The following is a 23,142-nucleotide window of genomic DNA, read 5'->3' on the forward strand; positions in this document are numbered from 1 at the left end:
ATTTGAGTATATACATATCTTACTTTATTTTATATTATTTTATTTAGATTTAGATTTAATATATAATTGAATTTAATTTATTTATACATCTTTTTTTCTTAGTTTTTTACAATTTTTTTATACAATTTTTAAAAGAAAAAAATTATAAATTACATATGGATATAATTCTTGAAAATAAAATAAAGTAAAACTAGAGTATTTCATTTCTTAAAGTCTCTGTTGGTCAACACCTTTATCTTCACCGTCTTGTCTTTCTTGACTGCTTTCAATGATTTCATAGCCTGACAATTGTTCTGGGTATCCGGCCTGCATGTCGTATCCTTGAGATAAGCGGTGGGAGCGAGATGCTGGTCGTCTCAGGGTTCTTCTGGTGTTTGGTTCTGATGGAGACAAGAATCCGTTTTCTTGCTTGTCTTGTGTGTTAGATGTCAGAGAGTTCATTTTTTGTTTGTTTGGTTTGTTTTGTAAGATATACAACAACGATGATAGTAAGAGAGTAGAAAGTGAGGTTTTTTTTGAGGTTTTTGGTTTTTGAAGATGATGATGATAAAAATAAAAAAAAAGGGGGGAGTTCTGCTTTTTCTTCGACTCTTTATATACCCATCGAACAAACCCTGACTTATTACTCTTACTATGATTTTATTTAGCAGCTCTCAGCTGAACTAAGCGTCAGAATGAACACACGACGATTATTCTATACTTTTCTTTTTTAACTTTTTATTTTATTTTATATATCTATTATTTCATTTTACGGCATGAATTAGTTAGTTTCTTCCCGTTTTCTCCGCCTTTCCCCCCCCCCTCTCTCTCTCTTTCGGTCTTGCTTTCTTTTTCCCCTCCTTTGTCCTCCTCGTATTTTTTTATATTATGTTATATGAAAAGAAATAACGAAATAACGAAATAACGAAAAGAATCGGATGACGATCCAATAAAACAAGCATACAAGCATACAAAATAGGGCAATTTTGTAGTAACAGACCACACTATAAACGAACTATAAACGCACAAGCAGTGAGCTGACACGCAAAAAAAAATATGCGAGAAAAAAAAGCATATTTCCTGGGGAAAATAAAATTTATCTTGCAATTGGATAAAAGAAGTATAAAAGAAGAATAAGAAGAATAAAGAATTTTATATATATAAAAAATAAACCTATCCGTCTACTTTAACCCACTTTAACCCACTTTCTACAGATCAAATCACATCACATCACATCACAGCCAGATAAAATCCCGGTAACAATATATTTTATTATATATTTTATTCGCACCCCACATCTTATATACTATATTTATACATAGTACATAATAAATAATACATAGCTTTGGTCGATTCAACACAACACTTGAGTAATTTTCTCATTTTCTCTCTGGTTGCTATTCTGATTAGTTGCTATTCTTATTAGTTGCTATGATACTTAGTTGCTATGTTGGTTGGTTGCTAGGTGATGGTATAAAGAAGCTTGGTTTTATGTTGGTGTGTATAATATATACAGTCCCGAGATTCGGCTATACAATAGAAAATATTAACCTTTTTTTTTAGTCTTTATTTTTCTCACCTTCCTTAAACAACAGCAAAAAACAGCAGCAGGGAACTATAGGGATAATTATTATTATTAAAGTACTTTAATGTCCTGTCTCCCTGTGAAGATTCCCACCAAATAAATAATTGAATAAGAAACTTAATGTATTTTAATTATCGGATGAGAATTATAATCTAACAAGAAAAAGACAAAACATCTAGTACACATCTACATATATATATATATATACTTACTATATACTATATACACTTCATTGCATTACATCATATACACACATTACATACACAAGTTAAGCACTAAGCATAAATAAACAACTAGTTCAAAAATGTAAATGTAAATGTATTTGAATTGATCGATTTTTTTTTGAAACAAGCTTGTACCTTTTTTTTTTTGGATATTTTCTATTCACATGGATTATTCAGACCTTAATTTATTTAACGCAAAGTATATATAAGTATATTTAAATATGTTCAATTTATTAAAAGCTTAAACAAGCTTATAAGGAAAAAACTTATATAGATAACAAACAAAAAGCAAAAATCATATGACAAAACAGAAAGGGGGAGAGAAATGGAGAGAGAGAAAGAGAAAAAGAAAGAGGGAGAGAGAAAGGGAGAAAATAAAATTTAATATTGTATTGTATAAGATAATATAAAATAATTATATACTTGTTGTTATTCCTCATTAACCATAATTGCGACAATTAATCAACCCTGACATTTTTTTATTTTATTTTTTATTATACAAAAAACCTATATGTATTTTATATATTGAAATACTTTGAAGAAATACAAAGAAATAAAGAAACACAAATAGAAGTACAATGTTCAACATTATTGTCAGGAACCCAAAATACGAGTTTGAGACGGCTGATGACTTGAAGGCAATGATTCAAAACAAGGCTCGCGAACAAGGGTTTTCTGTTTCAATTCGTAGCAGCACCCCTGGTGTTCGCTTTTTACTGAAATGCCTAAAAGGCGGAGAGTACAGAAATACTCATAGCATCACTGAAGAGAATCGAAAGAGAAGAAAAAAAATCGTCCAGAGTGGCTGCAAGTGGACCCTGTCAGCTTCTTTAAGCAAGAAAACCAATAAGTGGAGTGTACGTCATGTTCGCAACCATTCTGATGAATCAGAACACAACCATCCCATGGAAGATACGAACCATGAGCAATCTTCATCACAATCGCCAGAAACCACTACAATTACTAGTAGTAATAGTCCTAAGGAAACACCGATTTTAAATATCAATCAGGATCCAATATTAAAAAATTTGAATGAATCAATATCATCCGCCGGATCTTCTATCACCACTGTTTTACCAATAACAAAACCAACAACGGCAACGGCAACGGTAAAGGCAACGGCAGCGACAACGGCAGCGGCAGCGGCAGCAATAACACCAGCAGCATCACCTTTATCCTCATCAATATCCTCTTCTTCTTCCTCATCAGCACCATTATCATTATTCTTGTTGTCGACATCGTCGTCGTCGTCGTCGTCGTCGTTGTTGTTGCTGTCATCACCACCGCAACCACTAGAATCACAGCCACTACAACTACCACAGCCACTATCACCATCCTCGTCATCTTCACCATTCACTACCTCTACACCCTACAATATTCATACAAACTCTGATACTAGTATTGGAATCAAGCGATCAATCAAAAATGATATCATAGATTTCTTGACAGACAGAAACTTCAATGTTCGGTATGAAACCACATCTACCAAGGATCTCAAATCATTATTCTTTATGCACCTCTCGAGTGTTGAAAAAGTAAACCGTTTCCCAGAGGTCGTCTTGATCGACACGACCCACAATTTCAATATGAGTGGCATGCCGTTGATCAATATCGTTGGCGTCAGTAACCTAGGGACCAGCAAACTATGTTCGTTTCTGATCGGCTCTGCTTTAGTCAGCGACGAAGACGAGCAAACATTCGAATGGGTTCTGAGACAGCTCAAGGATTCTATATTGAACTGGTGGCAGTCGTTGAAGTCCGTGCAGGCGCCACAGTCGCTGCAGTTTCCACAATTATTTGTGACAGAAGACGATCAAGATCTACTTAAGGCAATAAAAACAGTTTTTCCAAGCTCAAGGCAGTCGATCTGCGCCTGGCATATGGAAAGACGCTTTATGGCACATGTCTCGGGATGTTTCTCGAACAAACGGGATGGCCCTGAGAGTGATACTACCCCACGAGACAGATTCAAAGAACATGTCAAACGTATGCTGTACACAAGGAACGAGCGTGAGTTTTCGGATGCCATACAAAGCTGCCTTCTGATGGTCCGCAATACTCCAAAGGCTGGAGAATTTGGTGCATATCTTGACGAGTAAGAAATACACACAAGTTTTGATTTTTTATCTCCTCTTTGATAAGTACAGGAACACTTGTATATATATATAAAGGGTATATTCACTACATCGGTTGCTTTTATTGTTGTTGCTTTCTTCTTCTTCTTTGGTTAGGCAACTCTTGAAAAAAGAAGCTTGGGGCGGACCGTGGGTTGAAAAACTAGCTCACTTTGGATGTCGAACTGCACAACGTGTAAGAGGTGCACATTCTGCAATCAAATACGGGATGGAAAAACCAAAAACCCTGGTGAATGCCATTAAAGCCATTGATAATTATGTGTGTCGATCGGTAAGTAAAAATAAAAGGATAAAGAAGAAGCATTTATTTAATTACCATTATGATAATGATCATTATTAAAGCTTCTAACTGTATATATATATATATATATATATATATATATAAATATAAATATAAAAAAGCTGGCAAAAGAAATCAAAGAACATGCGGCAGAGACACTCAAGATTCCAGTGACTATACTGGCATATCCAGTTGAATTTTCAGGGCTAAAGTGCAAAATATCATCTTTTGCACTTTATGCAATCAAAGATGAATTGGCTGCCTTGAAAGCCCTAGAGTCAGAAGGAAATCCAAAAAGTCCCTGTGAATGTTCTTTGAGGGTGAATTATCTCCTTCCTTGTCGGCACACCTTGGTTACAGGTCTGGCCATCTCTCCACAGTCGATCCACAAGAGATGGCATCTTCAAAGCTTTGAAAGTAAGATTTAATTATCTCTTTTGTCTTTCATTTTCAATCTCTCATCATACTGTAATGCATTATTTAATCATCTAATCATTATTCATTAATCATTAAACATTAATTATATCCTAGGTCTTTGCTTCTGGTCATCCAATTCCTAGAACTAACATTAGCTTGGATACTCTATAAATCCCGAGAGCCTGTATGATATAAAAAAAAGTAAGAAAGGAAGATTATAAAGGTGTGTGTACAAGTCTTGCTGTTGCTGTCGGTTGATTTTATTTTCTTTTCCATTTTACCTTCAAAGTACTGTAACAAGCACTGGCACAAACACTGGGATTTGTTCCCTTTTTATTTATTATATATATTTATATATTTTAAAATATAGATGTATAAAATACCTAAGAATTCTTGTTTATATTCACATAAAACTACTATGAATTTAGACTCGTATAATAATAAGAAATAATATATATAGTAGATATACTGCAATGTAAAATATATTTATACTGTTACAGCGTATATTCTTTTTTGTTTTATTTCAAAAGAGGTAAAGCTCCCTACAAATAGAAACAATAAATAGTGGAAAACATTTATCCTTAAGCACAAAATAATATAGACACCTACATCTAACATAAAGAGAATAGGTAAAAAAGTATGTATTTTATTAATACATTATATATATATATACGTATAAATATACTTTGTGAGTGTGTTTGTGTCTAGCACCTTGTGGTATTATAGGCAACCTAGCCTACATTACACATACTATAATATAGTATGTTTTTGTATTATAATCTGGTGGAAAGGTCTTGGTATTGACATCCTTGCTGCTATTTATACTATATAACTCTTTTTATCAATTACTGCATTTACGGGCCTAGTTTCTTGCTTAGACTGATTACTGTAAACTTAAACTCCAAATATATATATATATATATAAGTATATTCAATACTAACATATCATAGAAGAATACCAGAGCAAGTATACTATATATACACATCTAACAGAAATAAAATAAATGAATAAACATAACGTCGTTAATATGCCATTAATTAACTTGAGTGAAAATTCCATTAATTTGAGGGGAAGGGATTTTTTTTTGATTTTGTGGGACTATGGAAAGAGGTCCTTATATATATATATTATTGTGTCTGTATTTATCAAACACAATTACTTCGATTGTCTAATTCACCTACAATGAAGCTTGGTACTAAATATAAAAATAATAATATTACAACCATCAAAACAAACAAAAAAAATATAGCAGCAAAAAAAAGTATAATACTCAGAGTTGGATTTAGCATGCTGTCAGTTTGAACCGAAATGGGGTGCATGTCAAGAAAACATTACCAAAGCTAATCAATTGTTGGTCAAGTATGGAATCCCCTGTCATTTCTATTTTTATATATATTGATTTGGTTAATCAAATCTCATTGTTCTATCTCTTTTTCTGTTTGTATGTGTTATGTGTACATGTAATAAGGTATAAAGCTGGAGACATTGATGTTCTAGTATTGCCTGAGATGGCATTCACTGGGTATGTCTTTAAATCTCTACAAGAAATCACACCCTACCTGGAAGATGCAGAGACTGGCCAGACGACCACATGGGCTAAGCAACAGGGTAAGTTATTGACTGTCAAGACTTTTCTCTTCTTTCTTTTGACACTTGTATTATAACGAGTCATTAAAGGGTAAAGGCAGAAGAGAAAAGTGATGATGTATCTAACCCATTCAATTACTGTATATATATATATGTATGTATTTATTACTTTTTGTCCTTCTTAAAAAAATAGCCATTAGATTGAAATGCTTTGTGCTGGCTGGCTATCCTGAAGTCATCAAAGGTTAGTTTGATCGATCGATTTGTTAGCTGTAAAGGGACAAGATTTATTCAGAATTTATTTATTCTTTTTTTTTTGCTTACAAAAAAAGAAACATGTATATATATATCTATATTAAATAGAGGATGGTCAAACAAAACACTACAATAGTCAGTGCTGTGTAAACCAGGAAGGAAAGCTGGTTTACACTTACAGAAAGCATTTTCTGTATCAGGTGGATGAGAATTGGGCAGCAGAAGGACCTGGATTCACATCGGTAGATATCAAGGGTCTGGGTAAAGTCGGATTTGGCATCTGTATGGATCTCAATCCCTACCGCTTTGAGGCACCATTCGATGCATTTGAGTTTGCCACCTACCACGCCCAGCAAGGCACAAAGCTGATCTTGTGCAGTATGGCATGGCTACAATCCAAGGGAAAAAGTGAGAACATCAGAGTTCGTAGTACAATTTCCTACTGGGCCGAGCGACTTTACCCATTGATAAATCCTCCAAAAACAAAGGATTCATCGCCTGTATACTTTGTAGCCTGCAATCGAACTGGAACAGAGAGAGGCAAGTTAATTTCTTGGTTTTTGAGGTATAACCACGCGCATATGGCAAATCATATTAACATACAAACACACACACACACAAATATATATATACAAATTATGTACATAAAACTACCTTATTTTTCTTTGTTTGGCTTGGTATTTTGTAGGGAGTACCTTTGCAGGAGGTAGCTGCGTACTTGAACTGTTTCCTCAATGCTTGATACACGACAGACTCTTGGAAGATGATCAAGATGTCTTGGTGGTGGATACCTCTAAAGATTAATATCAATCTCCTCAAATATCAATCTCCCTTTTCTTTCCTCTTCTTCTCCTTGGCCTTCTTTTGGAAATTCATTAAACAAAGAAGAAAAAGACGCAGAATTTTAGGCATTAAGCCCTTTTTCTTTCTTTCTTTCTTTTTTAGTATAGGAATGAATCAGTGTATATTATATATAGTAGTTTTTTTTTAAAAAAAAAGAATTATAAAATAAGAGTATCAATAAATGTTCGTAGATTTAAGTAAATGAATATATAGTAGTATAATAAGAAATAAGAAATACAAATAGAGATCTGTTTTCTAGAGTATAACGCAGCAAGAATCTCTTTCGGGATTATCAGACTTTTGCTCTTTTAATTTTCGATCTCTGATTTGTCGCATTAGCATGGTGTAGACCTCATCTACATTGTATCTAGTCTTTGCCGATGTTTCAATATACGAACAATTCCATTCAGCTGCCAATGAAGAAGCTTCGTTTGCAGTTACTTTACGCAAATGTGCCAAATCAACCTTGTTTCCTACTAAAACAAACGGAACCTTACACATATATATTATTTTATTTTAATTATTAGATCAATTTATACAAATAAGAATAATAGAATTAAAAGATAAAAGGGATATTATCTATCTATCTATCTATCTAACTTTCTTTAGTTTGCTTACTGTTTCGTCGCCTAATACACGCAAGATTTGATCACGGAATTCTTGTGTATGATCCAAGGATTCTTGTTCACAAACCGAGAATACACACAGGAAACCTTCTCCAGATCGATAGTAATTGTCCCGAATCTATATCAGAAAATAACGAGATAATAATAATATTAATGGTAATAAAATTAATTTAGGAAATATAATTGAAATCAAAATATAATTCATTCACATCAAGTGTGCGTGTGTGCGTGTGTGTATTTGTTATCTTCTTACTTACAGCTGCATATTCCTCTTGTCCTGCTGTATCTAGAATATCTACTTGGCACTCCTGGCCATCTAATGTAACTTTTTTTCTGTATGCTGAAAAGTGTTAAGTAAGAAATATAATTATAATTATATATATATATATTGACATAAATTATATATTGTAATATATACTTTTTGATAAATAAATAGAGAGATAAACTAAAACTTACAGTCTGCTTTTGTTGGGTCATACTCTTCAACGAAATCACCGTACATGTATTGCAATGTCAAAGCTGATTTACCAACTCCACCAGATCCCACCATAATGATCTTGTGCAATGGGAGAGATTTCTTAGTTTTATTTTTTCCCATGATGATTAACAGAGAAAAATAAAGAAAGGAATAAGAATAAGAAGAATTTGATTGATAGAGGAAACGCAGATATAATATGTATATGGATAAGATGTGTAAAGGCGTATAAATTTATACGCCCGTGTACAAACACGGAGAGTGTTTAATAAGAGAGAAAGAAAAAAAAATGTATATATATGTATATATATGTATATATATGTATATGACCCCTTTTATATATGTATATCTATACACATATATTTGGAAATTGTTAGGAGATTGATGGGCTTGTTCAGGTTCGGTTATGTATGTATGTATTTTCTTATAAAAAAATCAAAATATTATTAAACCAATCAAAGGGGGTGTCAATTGAAGTGTTTAGATATTTGGAAAGAGTGCTTGGATAAAATCTCAAAGGATATATATCTAATTATATATTCAACATCTCTTGTCACCTATTTATCTTTCTGTACGTCAAAAATAAAATTATATTTGTGAATTACAAAGTATGAAATGTAGAAGAATATTGATCAATCATGTATACGCACAAATATACATATATTTATACATATATAGGTATCATTCTCGAAATTTCGTAACTGGATTTTCTATAAAAGGATATAATAGAATAACAGCAACCGAAAGAGAAAGAGACAAAAAAGGAATATATCTATTTGTTTGATCTACCTCTGTCTATATCTTTGATTTTCTTCCTCTTTTGGCTGCTTATATATATATATATACGCGAGCATTAATAAAAGAAGCATATTTGGAAAGACATGGATACATATTCATTCACATTCAAATTCTATTATTATTGTTATTGATGTGTATCAGTGTATGAGTGTATGAGTATGAGTATGTGTATGGGTGTATATGTATGGGTGTTATGTTGTATTGTATTGTATTGTGTTGTATTGTATTGTGTACAAGTGTGTACGTGCGTATATGCGTATGTGTATATGTATATGTATATGTATCATTTTTTTAGGTAATAATACACTGTTCATCTCCGTGAAGGTTCATCTTCTTGCCCACCAATCGTCTCTTGGTTAGCTTGTCACCTTCAATTGGATTTAAGCCTGCTATCTTTTCCATGGCCAGGGTATGGGACAGCAATGCCGGGTTTGCGCTAAGAGCCATTTGTTCTTGAGGAGTCAATCCAAGTGCCTTTGAGTATTTACGAATACTTTCGGCCTGAGGATGGTTTTGAAGAGGCGGGGACGGATTACGCCCTACGCTGCCTCCCTTACCTCTCTCTACACATTTGCTCTGGTGGCGTGAAAGAGTACCGGGTAATGACGGGCGTCTTTCCTGGTTACGATTATACACCTTGGCAGAAAACACCCACTTTAGAATTATATATACATATATATATATTATATTTATGTATATGTGTATGTGTGTATGTATATTGTGTGACGAGCAAGGTGAGCAAAAGAATTTAATAGAAATCTAATTGTACTACTAGATAGCTTACATCGTAGGAAGGCTGATGATCATTTACTGTAGGTGGACAGGAAAAAGCCAGTCGTTTACAGTCCTCGTGACAAATGAGAGCACAAACTATTGATATATGTGATTAGATAGTGTCATTATTCTTATTACTTTTACTTTTTTTGGATTATTGATTTATGCTAAGCTGAATTAAATATAATATATTATATAAAAGATAATATCGATAATTATTGTGGACAGTTATTATTATTTGCTTGCCTTCACAGAATATTGCTCTTTCAGTCATAAGATCCTTGCAAACCTTGCATTCTACCAAGTCTGATTTTATGATGATGATGATGATGATAATGGTGATTTTATGATAGTGATAATGATAATGATAATGATAGTGATGGTGATGATGATGGTGATATTGGTGATTTTATGATGACGGTAGTGGCGGTAGTGGCAATAATGGCAATGGTAATTATGGATGATGATAATAATTATGTATGATTATTTTTTGTTTCTTTTGTTTTGTTTTATGAACGGATTGTTGATAAACCTCAAGGTCAGACAAAATTTCCCACCTTTTCCAAAGGACGTGCGAATAAAACGATGTGTCTCATGTTCGTCTTCTGTATTCAGGGACAGTCTAGATTCATCCCGGTCACTCTCGGAAAAGCTGTAAACAAAAGACGGGACGGAACCATTATTCTCAATGACAGAATCAGACAAAGGACATGCCATATTGTGAATATGATTCCCACTCGTCTTATGCATCTTCTCACTCTCGTTCTCGTTCTCGTTCTCGTTTTGGCTTTGACTTTGGTTTTGGTCTTCGTTCTCACTCTCATTTTCGTTTTCGTTTTCGTTTTCGTTTTTGTTTTTGTTTTCGTTTTCATTTGGGTGAGATTCGGTGAGCTTTTCTTCTTCACTGTTATGATTAGGTTCGTCTATAAAGAAATCAATTAGAAAATTAGAAATGTATACAAATGTTTGCATTCTTTCCTTTTAAAAAGAAAGACAAACAAAACATTGAATTATTGTAATTATTGCTACAATTATTACCTGTAGATTCAGTACTCTTTTCTTTGTGATTGGTTTTTATCCAAACATGTTCTTTAAGCTGGCTAGCAGTAGGTCTGTCTTTAGGATCTTTTTGAAAACAACACACCAGAAAATCTTGCATTTCCTAAGTAAGCACACCCATATAAAAGAAAAGAGAAAAGAGAGAAAATAATAATTATATGATTAGATGTCGGTAGTACGGATATCGTGGGAATTTCTTCTTCCAAGTTACCATGGATACGTTTTCTGGAAGAGGGGGATATTCATCTTCCACAATACGGAACATGGCAGACATGGCTATGAGATCTGAATAGGGTGGTTTTCCAGTCACAAGTTCTACCAGAGTACAGCCAAGCGACCTTGGTTATTTTGATTTATATGTACATATACAAAAACATTAATAAAAATAATCATCAGCAAGTCAATAAACCATTCAAATAGGTATATAAATATATATTTGTTTATAATATCTATTCTATTCTTTGGATTGTCGTAGTACAAAAATTAATCAATTTTTGGTTTCTTTCAACTCACCAGATATCAGCTTTTGTAGAAGCTCCTTTTAACTCAATGACTTCGGGTGCCACTATAAATCATAATTTTAATAATAGTTTAATTATATACACTCATATATACTTTGTGGACTTGAAATATTTATTACTACAGCACCACTACCACCACTCACTCACTCACTCACTCGTATACACACGCACACATATACAATCATTCGTTTTCTTTTAAAGAATAATAATAGAATATAGAATATACTAAAAAGAAATAGGGTTAAACTTACTCCAGTTTGGTGTACCAGAAACCGTGCCAGCATCGGCTCCTTTGATTTTCAAATTTAGCGAAACACCAAAATCAGTCAACTTGACATCGCCTGTCTTTGTAGTCAAAATATTTGCAGCCTTTAGATCACAGTGAACAACCTAAAGTATTACATAAAAGTACAAGCAGAAGTTAACTACTTTGTTAATATCATTTTTTTGCTGTTGTTTTGAGCAGCATTGCCAGTAGAAGTAGACATGATAGTAATAGTAGTAATGTGCACATGTCAGTGATAATACTAAGATAATCACCTCATTAGCATGCAAGTACTCCAAGCCACTGAGTATCTTGACGCAGAAAGAAGCAACCAGCTTTTCTGGGAAAGCACCAAATGCCTTTGAAGTGGACATGAGGGATCCATTTTCTGCAAATCTTAATACAAGTTATTTGTATAAGCCAAATTGTTGTTTTTTCTTTCTTTCTTTCTTTCTTTCTTTCTTTCTTTCTTTCTCTTTTGGTTATAGTTATACCTAATGTAAGAACTTACTCTAATACGATATTCAAATGTTCTTCAGTACGAATGAATCCAAGGTATTGAATCACATTTGTGTGAGATAAAGTTTGTAAAAGGCTCACTTCTTTCTATAATTTGATTTTTTTAGAGAAAAAGAAGAATCATACATTACATAAATAACATTATCAACATGCCAAAGACACGCACACGCACATAAGTGCACATTTACACATATGCACATTTACACAATTATATATATAAAAATATAAATGTATATGTATGTGGATGTGAATGTGGATGTGAACGTGTACATGTACTTATATTAAACATGCAACTCACCATCATCTCCTGATCGTGAACCCCTTCATCATCGAGATTAATGCGTTTAATGGCAACAATCTCTCCTGTGGCTAGATCAAGGGCCCTGTACACCGATCCAAACTGACCCTTGCCAATACAATTTCCCAGTTGCTGTCATGAATATATCAGTATAATAAATGAATAAAAACCTCCTTCATTTTGTCGTACACGTCTGCGCAAAAACAAACAAACAAGCTAACACACAGACACATGTATATATGTATGCATATATTGGTTTATAACTTACATAGGTAGTACTGGTAGATCCATCCTTGCTTTTTAAAGACAATTGCTTGCGCGCAGGATCATCCTCTTGGACCGCATTTACTGTGTTGAGCACCTTGCGATCAAGTTTATGCCCCAAACTTCCCGTTGCAGGCGTTTTGTTTTTTGGATCATTTGGATTCTGAGAATCTTCTTTGGCAGGACAATGTGGTAATGATACACTTTGGCGACGTTTCTGGGCCGGCTCAGCCTTTGTGGATGCCAGTGCTCCATGCACAGATACAGCGCGTTCGTTCTTTGCAGCTGTCTTTATTGCTGCTACTGCAGTATTAGTAGTAGTTGTTACTGTCTTTGCGGATTGCTTTCCAGATTGCCTAGAAGAAGGTTGCTTTACGGCTAGTTTTTGGGACGGCGAAACGCAAAGAGAAAGAGATGCTGACATTGCTGTGTGGTCTAGTGGAGGAAGAGGAGGAGAGTCATGCACAGATGTCGGTCGTCGAGATCGATCGCAGCCATTGTTGCTATCTAGACTCTTTTGATACAGTACTGACGACGACCGCTGTTCATTCGATTGATACCCGGGTCGCAGAGGTGACTTTGGTGGGCGCATGAGCGATTGGATGGATAAAGAAGATGTACCTGCCCGGCTGAGACTAAGTTTTGCTACATCGTAAGTATCCCGGCTATCTGACATTCCCTTGTCGGTGAGCGACAAGAGAGTTGACTGGAGCATGGATATCCGAGTAGACACAGATACATCTGGCTGGATTGTTCGGCGCATGTTCTCGTCTCTGAGCTTGTCCTTGGTTGGATCCATGTCACCGAATATGTCCCGGATATGACGGTGCTTATTACTCTGAAGCGAAGACTTGTCGTCGCCAGAAGTCAGACTCTTGACGGTGTCTTTGCCCGAAGATGTGCTTAGCTGACTGTCAGTCGGAAGGCTCCTTACTGTATCTCTACCAGAAGCAGAATGTAATTGGCTACTGGACGGCAGACTCTTTATGGTGTCTCTCCCACAAGGTGAGTTTAGTTGTGTGTCAGTTGGAAGACTCCTTAGAGTATTTTTTCCACCGTAAGAGCTTAATTTGGTGTGCGTGGGTAGATCGAGGGGAAGACCATGCAATGGATTACTGGATTGTTGGCTGACCGGAGGAGGATCGATTATGTCATGAGATTCATGAATGTCAATATTGTTGAGAGATTCGAGAGGGTCATTGGTGTCATTGTGAGTGACATAAGGTTTGAGAGGTTCAATATAGTCAATTGAGCCAACGGATATAATAGAGTCAGCGGTATTTAGAGTGTCGGTATCATTGTCACATTCAGCATCAAGCTCGGCATCAGACTCAACATCAACGTCAGGCTCGACATCAGCATTATTATCATTGTCATTATGTTTACGTGGTAGAATTATAGGTTTGGTTACGGATTCAGCTGAAATGACTAGAGAATCATCGAGATTCTTAGTAGCAATAGTAGTAGTAGCAGTAGTAATAGTAGTAATAGTAGTAATAGTAGAAGAATCGGTCAAAGTATCGCCAGATAAAGTACTTTCGCACGAGGCATGCTGTTGTTCTACAGGATAGTTGCGGCGTAGAGGTAAATCTGAGGATTTATTATCTCCCTCTGGTTTGGTCTCCTGGAGTGGGACACAACTTGGACTTTGGACTTGGTCTGTAGGAATCTTCCCTGAACTGTTAGTTTTATTGTCTCCCTTCTTGTTGTCTTTTGTTTCCTCCAGCTGCACTTTCTCCCTGTTAGTAATTTCAAGTGACTCCTTGCTCTCTGGCGTCTCCTTTTTGGCTGGGCAGGGTCGTGGTAATGACTGCTGAATAGGCAGTTGGGCAAGGGCAGCCACCGTATGGATAACCTAAGCAAATATAAACATGAAAATATACAAGCGCAAACACAGTTACAAGTGAATGATTAAATATGATACGTTGCATATGAACAAGTAAGTGTGAGTGTGGGTGTAGATATGTGTTGTATGGCTTGTATACAATTCTTTTGATTTTTTTTTGGGTTTTGGGTTTTCGGATATGCAACCCAAAATAATAATAAATGACTTACTGCTGCCATATCCTTGGCTTCATACAAGTCAACGGTCTCGAACAATTGAGACTTCGTGAGGCCAAGCTGATATATATAAAGGAGATCCAAAGGTCATGGAATAGGTAATTAAGTTTGTATATTCACATAGTTGAATCAATTGGAAGTATAGAATGATTATTACCTGCCGTGCACCATCTAAGAACCGAATGATGTTGTCCATCTATGATGAATAAGTAAGAGTTTCAAGGTCTCGAGTCAAATTACCTTTACAAACGTCAAATTCTTTTGTGCCACATTTTTTATCGTCCCTGGACGAAGCTTGTTGACAAGACTATAAATATATAATACTTTAATAACTTATTCATTTTCCTTTACTGTTGTCATTATTGCCATCGTATTAACTTTCTTCTTTTAATATAAGTAGTGGAAATATATAGAATATAGAATATATATATATATATAATATGTTAATTACATTTGAGCAAGAAAATACAGAAAATTTGTATGAATTTCTCACTTTTTTTAATAGATATTATGAACCCATCCCTCCCCTTCCTATCCCTTTATCAATCTTCCCCCCTCACGACCCCTTTTATTCCCTTTCCTTCTTTTCCCCTCTATCTATCTTTGATATCCCCCTTATTAGTATTATTACTATTATTTCGCTCTCTCTCTCTCACTCTCTCTCACTCTTTTGTTTTATCTATGGTTTTGATGACTCTTTTCTAAAGCACATTTTGCCACATGTTGATATAGGTGTTTTTAAAAGAAAAGAAAGATGTCACTGAAGATAAGCTTTTTCCCTCTTCTTTTTTGTCCTTCTTTTCTCTTTTTGCGCCTAATTACGCTAAATTGAGGTGTGGGCTATGTTGGGCTGTGTGTCGTGTTTTGCGTATTATGTAGTGTGTGTGTGTGTGTATTGTATGTTCGAGTAAACTTGTCCTTTTTTTCTCTCTTTCTTTTTTTTTGCTCGTTTGTGCCCGTTTTCATGTTGTTTTGGTTTTTTGTTTTGGTTTTGGTTTAAAAAATAATGATAGTAATGATGATAGTAACAATAATGGCAATAATGACAATAGCAATAGAAGAGAAATAGAAGAGTTGTAGAATGAGATTTGGCAATGGGAAACTTACTTGCATAAAAGTACAACATCTTTTAGCTTTAAATAAAGCTCTTCGATGGTTATAGATATTTCCATGGTTGTATTGACGAATTCAAGTGCAATATTTTCGTCGTGTCGTAGCTGCTCTTGTCTTCTTTTTCCAAAAGAATGGTCGGCGCCAGTTTTTGGTCTACCAACGCGAGGAGATGCGTAAGTGGCTGTCATCACAAAGATAAAAAGAGATAAGACTGCAAGAGACGCCAGGATAGAAAGATGATAGGTTATAGAGATAACAAAAGAGATATATATGTATATATTTGTGAAGGGATATGAAGAGTTTTAGCAATATAATTATATAATTATACGTGCGTGAAAGTTTAGGTTTCAAAATATGTGTAGAGTATTTGATAAAATAGAAAGAAGAAAAAGATAAAGCCAAGAGAACGAGAGCGAGAATTAAAGGAAGGGAGAAAGAAACAAATCTTTAAAGAAGCACGGAAGAGAAGGAGAAAAGGGAACAACGAAGAAGAGTTGTATTCTTATTTATAGGCGCTTTTTTCACTAGATTAACTCTAAGGTGCTTACCTTTTTCTTCAATTCTGCAGCAAGGAGAAGGATGCGCCTACTTTACAAAGGCTTGTCTCCTGAATACATATATTTATATATCTTTCCTTTGATAAACTTTCTCTCTGTGTATACAATTATACACATACACATACATATACATATACATATACATATACATATATTCGAAATAAATAAATAGAATTCATAAAACTTCTCACAGACTCACACACACTCACTCAGTCAGTCATTCACACGCGCACCCACGCACACACCCACGCACGCACCCACGCACTTACACACATCCAGTGTATTTATATATATATTGGTACTCTGAAAAATGCACACTTGTTCATTGTTATTGGCATTTCAGCCATCACCACAACAATCATTTTTTTTTACTCTCCTTAAATATATATATATATATACATACATGCAAATGTTGAATTACAATTGTGCTCATTGACTTGACAACTCATCATTGACCTGTTTACTCATCTAATTCATTGACCATGCCCAACTTTAGGAGATTCTTAATAAATTAGCAGTCTCTTCTTCTTTCCTTTTCTCAAACATCTGCACACACTAACAGAGAAACATGAAGACAGACAGACGATATAAAGTAGCTTGTAGTCAAATATAAGGCGTACACAAAGTATTACTGGTCGTGTAAGTTGCTTCCATGATTGTTTACTACACTTTATGTAGCTTGGCACAGCTCGCGTGGTTCCTAAGATTTGATTTACCCCCTTGTGAAGCCAAAAAAGTAAAAGAAAAGATAATGATAAAGATAATGGTACTAATGTATTTAACAGAAATAAAAATGAATAATTTAAAGGCAAATAAATAAATAAAAAAGTTATTCGATACACACATATACATACATACATATACACAAATATGTATATCTATATATTTATACAAAAACCCCGTGTATTTTCCTGAGGATATTGAGCCTTGATTGGAGCAGACAGTCAAGGGCTAATTGGCACCAATCCTTTTAATGTTATTAATATTGTTTCTTATTCCTTTACCATAATCACAAACACAATATTTCTCTAATATGCCCAATTTTCTATATGTGTATTTACTTGTGCCAATTTTAATCTTTCGTTTCTTATCATAGATAATTTTTTTTTACCTTTCTTCCACAAATGTATAAATGCAGATATATATGTGTGTGTGTGTGTGTGTGTGCGCACGAATCTTCTGTTTCAAATATGCAATACTTCTAATTTAATGTATTGAGACAAGATTAACTCTGGTAGATCGATGTATTCGTTTCAACTTTTCAATAAAAATAAAAGAAAGGTTTATTTAGAAACGAACAATAAGCAAAATAGAAAACAAAATGTTAAAGCTTGTATTGAAATATAAATCCTAATACCATTCATGGCTTTCAATCCATATGCGAATTTTGCTATATGCAACATTAGTCCTGTTCTAAATATTATCAAATAGGGCATGTTATTTTGTCAAGTCTGTACACTAAAGACAGCACACCATATGTAGAAACATCTACAGACCAAAAAAGTAAAAAGACAGAGAGAGAGAGAGAGAGAGAGAGAAAATAATAATGCTGCTTTGACAGAATCCTGCCTTGCATTCAAAGTACTTTATATATAAATTAATTATTTTCTACAAACCTGTATAGACTATTAAATATATATATATTCATGTATTCATGTATTCAACATATTCTAGATTATCTATGGTCTCAGTCTAGTCTAGTCTAATCAATTATATTCTATTATGTTCTATTCTAACAAGTTGGATTATACAAGAAAAGACTACAGAGTTATTATCGTTATTCTTATTATTCTTATTGGTTTTTGTTACAATCTTCAGAGTATATATGTATATCGACATTTATATATTGATATATTTAAATCACACCAAAAATAAATGAAATAAAATAAAATAAAAACTGACTATCTTAAAAGCAACAAACTAGATCTTGTCTTCCCCTCACTAGTTTATTTCTCTTTACATATGGCCAATTAAACGCTAGTCTTGAAACCAAGCAAAACTAAGAAAAATATAAAGAAACTTGACATGGCCCAAGAAGCTCATTCCCCAAAAAAGAGCACAAGACAACGCAGATCAAAAGGTCAAATTTCATATCTTTGTACATTAACGGCTTTTGCGATTTCAATACAGCTGACTGACGGACTGACGGACTGCCTTGACTGACTAACTGACTGACTGACTGACTGACTGAGAATCATGCTTTTTAAATTATTAATATAATATAATAAATTTTGTTATTGTTCATGTTAATGTTGCTGTTATTTTTCGATTTACGCCTTGTATAAAGTATAATAGATAGGTCAGTAATTGAACCGATTCAATTCAGTCCATGCCATTTTGCAAATTTTCTGTTCGATTTTTTTTTCGGCAATTCTGGTGCGCATGAATCCTTAAGATTTTACCAGAAGTACAGAGGTATCTTTTTATTTTATTTTATTTTTCAAAAAAAAAAAGAAAAAAAAGCTTTTTTTTTATGTTCCCTTTTTGTCTTATTTGGAGACCCCCTCATTCTTTCAATCACAGGACTCTTCCTCAAAGCTTGGGTTTGTGTTTCTTTTTTAGACTTTAATGAGTTTACATTAGTGTGTGGCTTGATGGAATGCACATAAACCCACTCGTCTACCCTCTCGCCCACCCACTCACACATATTATACACAAATAACCAATATCTAATAGTGAAATACATGTACATTATCTTCCTGTGTATGTGCACATACACACATTAATCTCATTCTCATGAGTAACGCATTTCATATCTTTCATTCCTCAATCTATGAATGTTTACAAAAAAAGAATACTGAATTCAATGTTGTGCACTTTCTTTTTTACATGCTTTGGAATCTATTGAATTAGAAATAAAAGGTTGTGATATTCTTACAATTATTTTCTAGGAATTAAGTCATCCTTAATGCACCTGTATACTCTATACTTTCTTTTATTTATATGACTATGTATATAGCTGTTGCGCCCAAAAGTAAGATAAATACCCGTCAGGTTGAAAATGATGTCTATTGTTTACAGAGGCTCTCTTTGAGCCATCTTTACGGCCTATCCAAATCATTCTATCTCATCTACCGGTTTCTTACTTTTACTTGCCACCTCCTCAGCCCTCCTTTAATTGTCTTGTAACGATCAAAATTATCAGCATTACCATCGCCATCGCCATTACTATTAAAATCATTATCATAATCATAAACGACTGTTGCTGTTTTTTTTTCTTGGAGCTACTAACTTTTGTTTTGTCTTTTTTTTTGCTAGAATACAAGCTCATTCATTTCAATTGATTAATTAAATGCTTTTGTTCCATGCAGTAATGATATCTTTTGACACATTCAAATATTGAAAACAATAGCAATTTTAGAGCGAATAATAGTTTATATATGTATGTTTATTAAAAGAAAAAGAAAGAAAAAAAGAAGAAGAAAAGATGATAATATATATATAAATATATATAAAAAAAACCAACTTCTTGAAAACAGTTCCACAAGTATACATCTTTAAAGCTTGAGCTTCTTTTCATTTAATTTGAATTGAATTGATTTGATTTGATTTGGTTTGGTTTATTACTCCTGAAAATACAGGATCCTATTTTTTTTTCTTTTTTTTTCTTCTTATTTATTTATGTATATATATATTATTTTACTCTGTGTGATCTTAACCTCCTCACATTCCTTTTTGTTTTAATAATGCACAACTAGCACAAGTCTATATATAACTAGTATTTCCAACAGACGCCGTTCTTGTGCTATTGTACTTCTCTATAATATTATATCTCTTTCCTTCTTTCTTCCTTTATCAATCTTATTCTTATTCTTATTCTTATTTTTTTTATTCTTACACTTTCTTGCTCTTCTTCTTGTTTTTCTTATTATTATTCATAACTCTGTTGATGATAATCAAATAAGTGTCTGGAGCTTCATTATCTATGCGCGTGCAAAAAAGAAGAAGAAGAAAAACAAAGGCACATTTTGTTATACAAAAACACAAAGAATATCTCCATTTACTTTTTCGATAATTCTAAATACTTTCTTTTTTTCTTCTAAAATTTATTTTCTCTCTCTCTCTCTTTATATATATTAATATATATATACACTTATTTTTAATCATCATAAGGAAAAAAAACTGTCATGCTGAGGAGTACAAAATACTCGACTTTTGACTTAACACTTGATCCAAAATATACAATGGATAGCAATTCCTGTAGCCTGCCATTGTCCCTTTCAAATGTTTCCCAAACCGGCTGGACATTTTCATCACTTGTACCAAATACCAGAATTCCCTCCTCTGCAGATATCTCCGACTATACACAATCAAATCTTGTTCATAACCATCCACAAAACCAGGAGCTACAGCATCATCAACAGCATCAGCAACAGCATCATCAACAACATCAACAGTTACAACAGCATCAATTACAACAGCTTCAACAGCAACTAATACTACAGGAACAGGAGCAGGAGCAGGATCAGGAGCAACAACAGCAACATCATCATCAGCAGCAGCAGCAGCAGCAACAGCAACATTTTAATCATCCCAGCCCCACCGAGGGTACGCCTTGGTCTCCAATTCCAAAGAGTCATCCTACCTTTAAGCCATCTTTCTACGACCCATTCCAGGTCAATAGGCGCCGACGAACTTCACGGGAACAACACAAGACTCTTGAAGACACCTTTCAGGCAAATCGCAAACCTAATTCCAAAGTGCGACATGCTCTAGCTGACCAGCTGTGTATGCCTGTCCGGAGTGTCCAGGTGTGGTTTCAGAATAGGCGGGCAAAGGCCAAGCTCCAGGATAAGCAAGTGCCAAACGAACAAGCCACAGTAGACACTCCCACAATGTCCCAAGCTAATAATATTATATCTGCTGGTGGTAGTGGTGGTGGTGTTCCTGCTGCTCCCTGGACGAACGCCTTTCACATGTTTTGTCCCCTCGTCTCGAAACCAAAAATCCTAGAAAACATCAATTCGCCATTGAAAAGCGACACTGGCTCAAGACATGAACTCTCGAGCGATCGTCTTCAGGCACTCGATGACATTAGTGACATGCAGAATTGCGATGGCTCTGGTTGTGATGACGACGAATGTTGTTACCACGACAACAAGAACGAATGGCTTTGGGAGGATCCTGGCTTTCCTTTGACTCCGATAAATCCTGCCTTCCTGAATAACCCAGCCGCACGTGCCTCATTCTCCAGCGATCAGATGACGTTCTCTCCCGGCCCGGAGTGCTATTACCCCATGGTCCGACAACAGTTCTCGGGTGGTGCAGCAGAAGAGACTCACCACAACCACCACCACCACAACCAACAGGAGCATGAGATTGAGCAGGAGCAGGAGCAGCTTAGCGAATACAGCCGGATTTCAGCTGAACAGCAATACACATGGGATCGACCACCACCTCCTCCTCCGCCCCCGCAACCGACTAGCCGAGAATCTTTGTGTCAGCCATTATTATCTGGATTTAAGCAGATCACACATAATAACTGCACCACAAGTCACACAGCCACAGTAGAAGCAACAACAGTAACTAATGTTGCTGTTGCTGATAATAATAACAATAATAACAATAATAATACTGCTACTATTCCTACTACTGCAGACGGATCATGGATAGAAACACCTGCATTAGCACCTAGGACAAATGCCAGAATCCCGGTATCTTTTGGTTATCCGAACCCAGCCATGACTAGACAAGATGACATTTACTGGTGCGGCAGTCAGGTAACAAAGAATAAAATTAATGGTTTTGTACACGGTCAAACATTGTACAAAAGGACAATAATAAAGAATAGCAAAACTAATATATGTGTATATCAAAATGTATTTTCCTACTAGGGTACTCGATGTCTATCAGAAGAATCGACTTATGACATATCTTTTGGCTTTGACAATTCACTACATTTTTAGGAAGCAGAAGAGAAAAAGGGATTGTATTCTTTTTCGTTTCTTTTTTTTTCACTCTAGTTCTTATATACTTCTTCAATCTCCATATATATTCTTCTATCTATCTACCTTACCTACCTTACCTACCTATTTACTTACTTACTTACTTACTTATTTACATACATACATATCTACATATCTACATATCAATCTACCTATTGATTTCTTATATATCTTTCTATTTCATATTCTTACTATTATTATTCTTATTTTTTTCATTCTTTTTTCTTTATTTTGCTCCATTTAACAGTATGCTCAGGTTATTTACTTATTGATTTTATGATTTTTCTTTTTCTTTCTTTTTAAAACTTCTTTCGCTCTCTATTTTTTTTTTATATATTCCCTTATAGATATATTTTTTAGACTATGCAAGATACAAAGGCGCTCACAGGCTACCTATTTTATCTCTTAATTTTTTGTACATTTTATGCTGTGCCTGTCATTACTTTTTTAATAGGACACATTTAAAGAAGATCACTTATATACATACATAGTTATACACACACACACACACATATATATATATATATATATATACAGCATACACATATACATCATACATAT

At 34.4% G+C, this 23,142-nt stretch overlaps 5 protein-coding genes across 5 annotated transcripts; 2 read left to right on the forward strand and 3 right to left on the reverse strand.

Moving 5' to 3' along the window:
* Window positions 1-149: 149 nt before the first annotated feature.
* PHYBLDRAFT_149648 (hypothetical protein) lies at window positions 150-441 on the reverse strand (the record flags this gene model as incomplete). The annotated part of the gene is made up of 2 exons (XM_018432311.1): window positions 150-167; window positions 229-441. 2 exons carry the CDS (start codon window positions 439-441, stop codon window positions 150-152), a joined length of 231 nt encoding a protein of 76 aa, XP_018287287.1.
* A 5,688-nt stretch (window positions 442-6,129) lies between these two features.
* Window positions 6,130-7,205, forward strand: PHYBLDRAFT_149650 (hypothetical protein; the record flags this gene model as incomplete). The annotated part of the gene is made up of 4 exons (XM_018432312.1): window positions 6,130-6,229; window positions 6,402-6,452; window positions 6,572-6,963; window positions 7,152-7,205. The coding sequence occupies 4 exons, from the start codon at window positions 6,130-6,132 to the stop codon at window positions 7,203-7,205; spliced, it is 597 nt and encodes a 198-aa protein (XP_018287288.1).
* Window positions 7,206-7,561: 356 nt separating this feature from the next.
* PHYBLDRAFT_116603 (hypothetical protein) lies at window positions 7,562-8,530 on the reverse strand (the record flags this gene model as incomplete). Its single annotated transcript, XM_018428529.1, has 4 exons — window positions 7,562-7,798; window positions 7,925-8,050; window positions 8,190-8,272; window positions 8,389-8,530. 4 exons carry the CDS (start codon window positions 8,528-8,530, stop codon window positions 7,562-7,564), a joined length of 588 nt encoding a protein of 195 aa, XP_018287289.1.
* A 2,395-nt stretch (window positions 8,531-10,925) lies between these two features.
* On the reverse strand, window positions 10,926-12,767 carry PHYBLDRAFT_116613 (hypothetical protein; the record flags this gene model as incomplete). Its single annotated transcript, XM_018428531.1, has 7 exons — window positions 10,926-11,141; window positions 11,250-11,376; window positions 11,552-11,603; window positions 11,811-11,949; window positions 12,100-12,220; window positions 12,336-12,430; window positions 12,642-12,767. Coding segments are annotated over 7 exons (876 nt in total), but the record flags the coding sequence as incomplete, so codon positions are not given.
* Window positions 12,768-20,763: 7,996 nt separating this feature from the next.
* PHYBLDRAFT_172504 (Homeodomain-like DNA binding domain-containing transcription factor) lies at window positions 20,764-23,046 on the forward strand (the record flags this gene model as incomplete). The annotated part of the gene is made up of 3 exons (XM_018436815.1): window positions 20,764-20,895; window positions 21,082-22,356; window positions 22,942-23,046. 3 exons carry the CDS (start codon window positions 20,764-20,766, stop codon window positions 23,044-23,046), a joined length of 1,512 nt encoding a protein of 503 aa, XP_018287291.1.
* Window positions 23,047-23,142: the final 96 nt, after the last annotated feature.

Source organism: Phycomyces blakesleeanus (genome assembly GCF_001638985.1).
Source record: "Phycomyces blakesleeanus NRRL 1555(-) unplaced genomic scaffold PHYBLscaffold_22, whole genome shotgun sequence".
Lineage (NCBI taxonomy): Eukaryota > Fungi > Mucoromycota > Mucoromycetes > Mucorales > Phycomycetaceae > Phycomyces > Phycomyces blakesleeanus.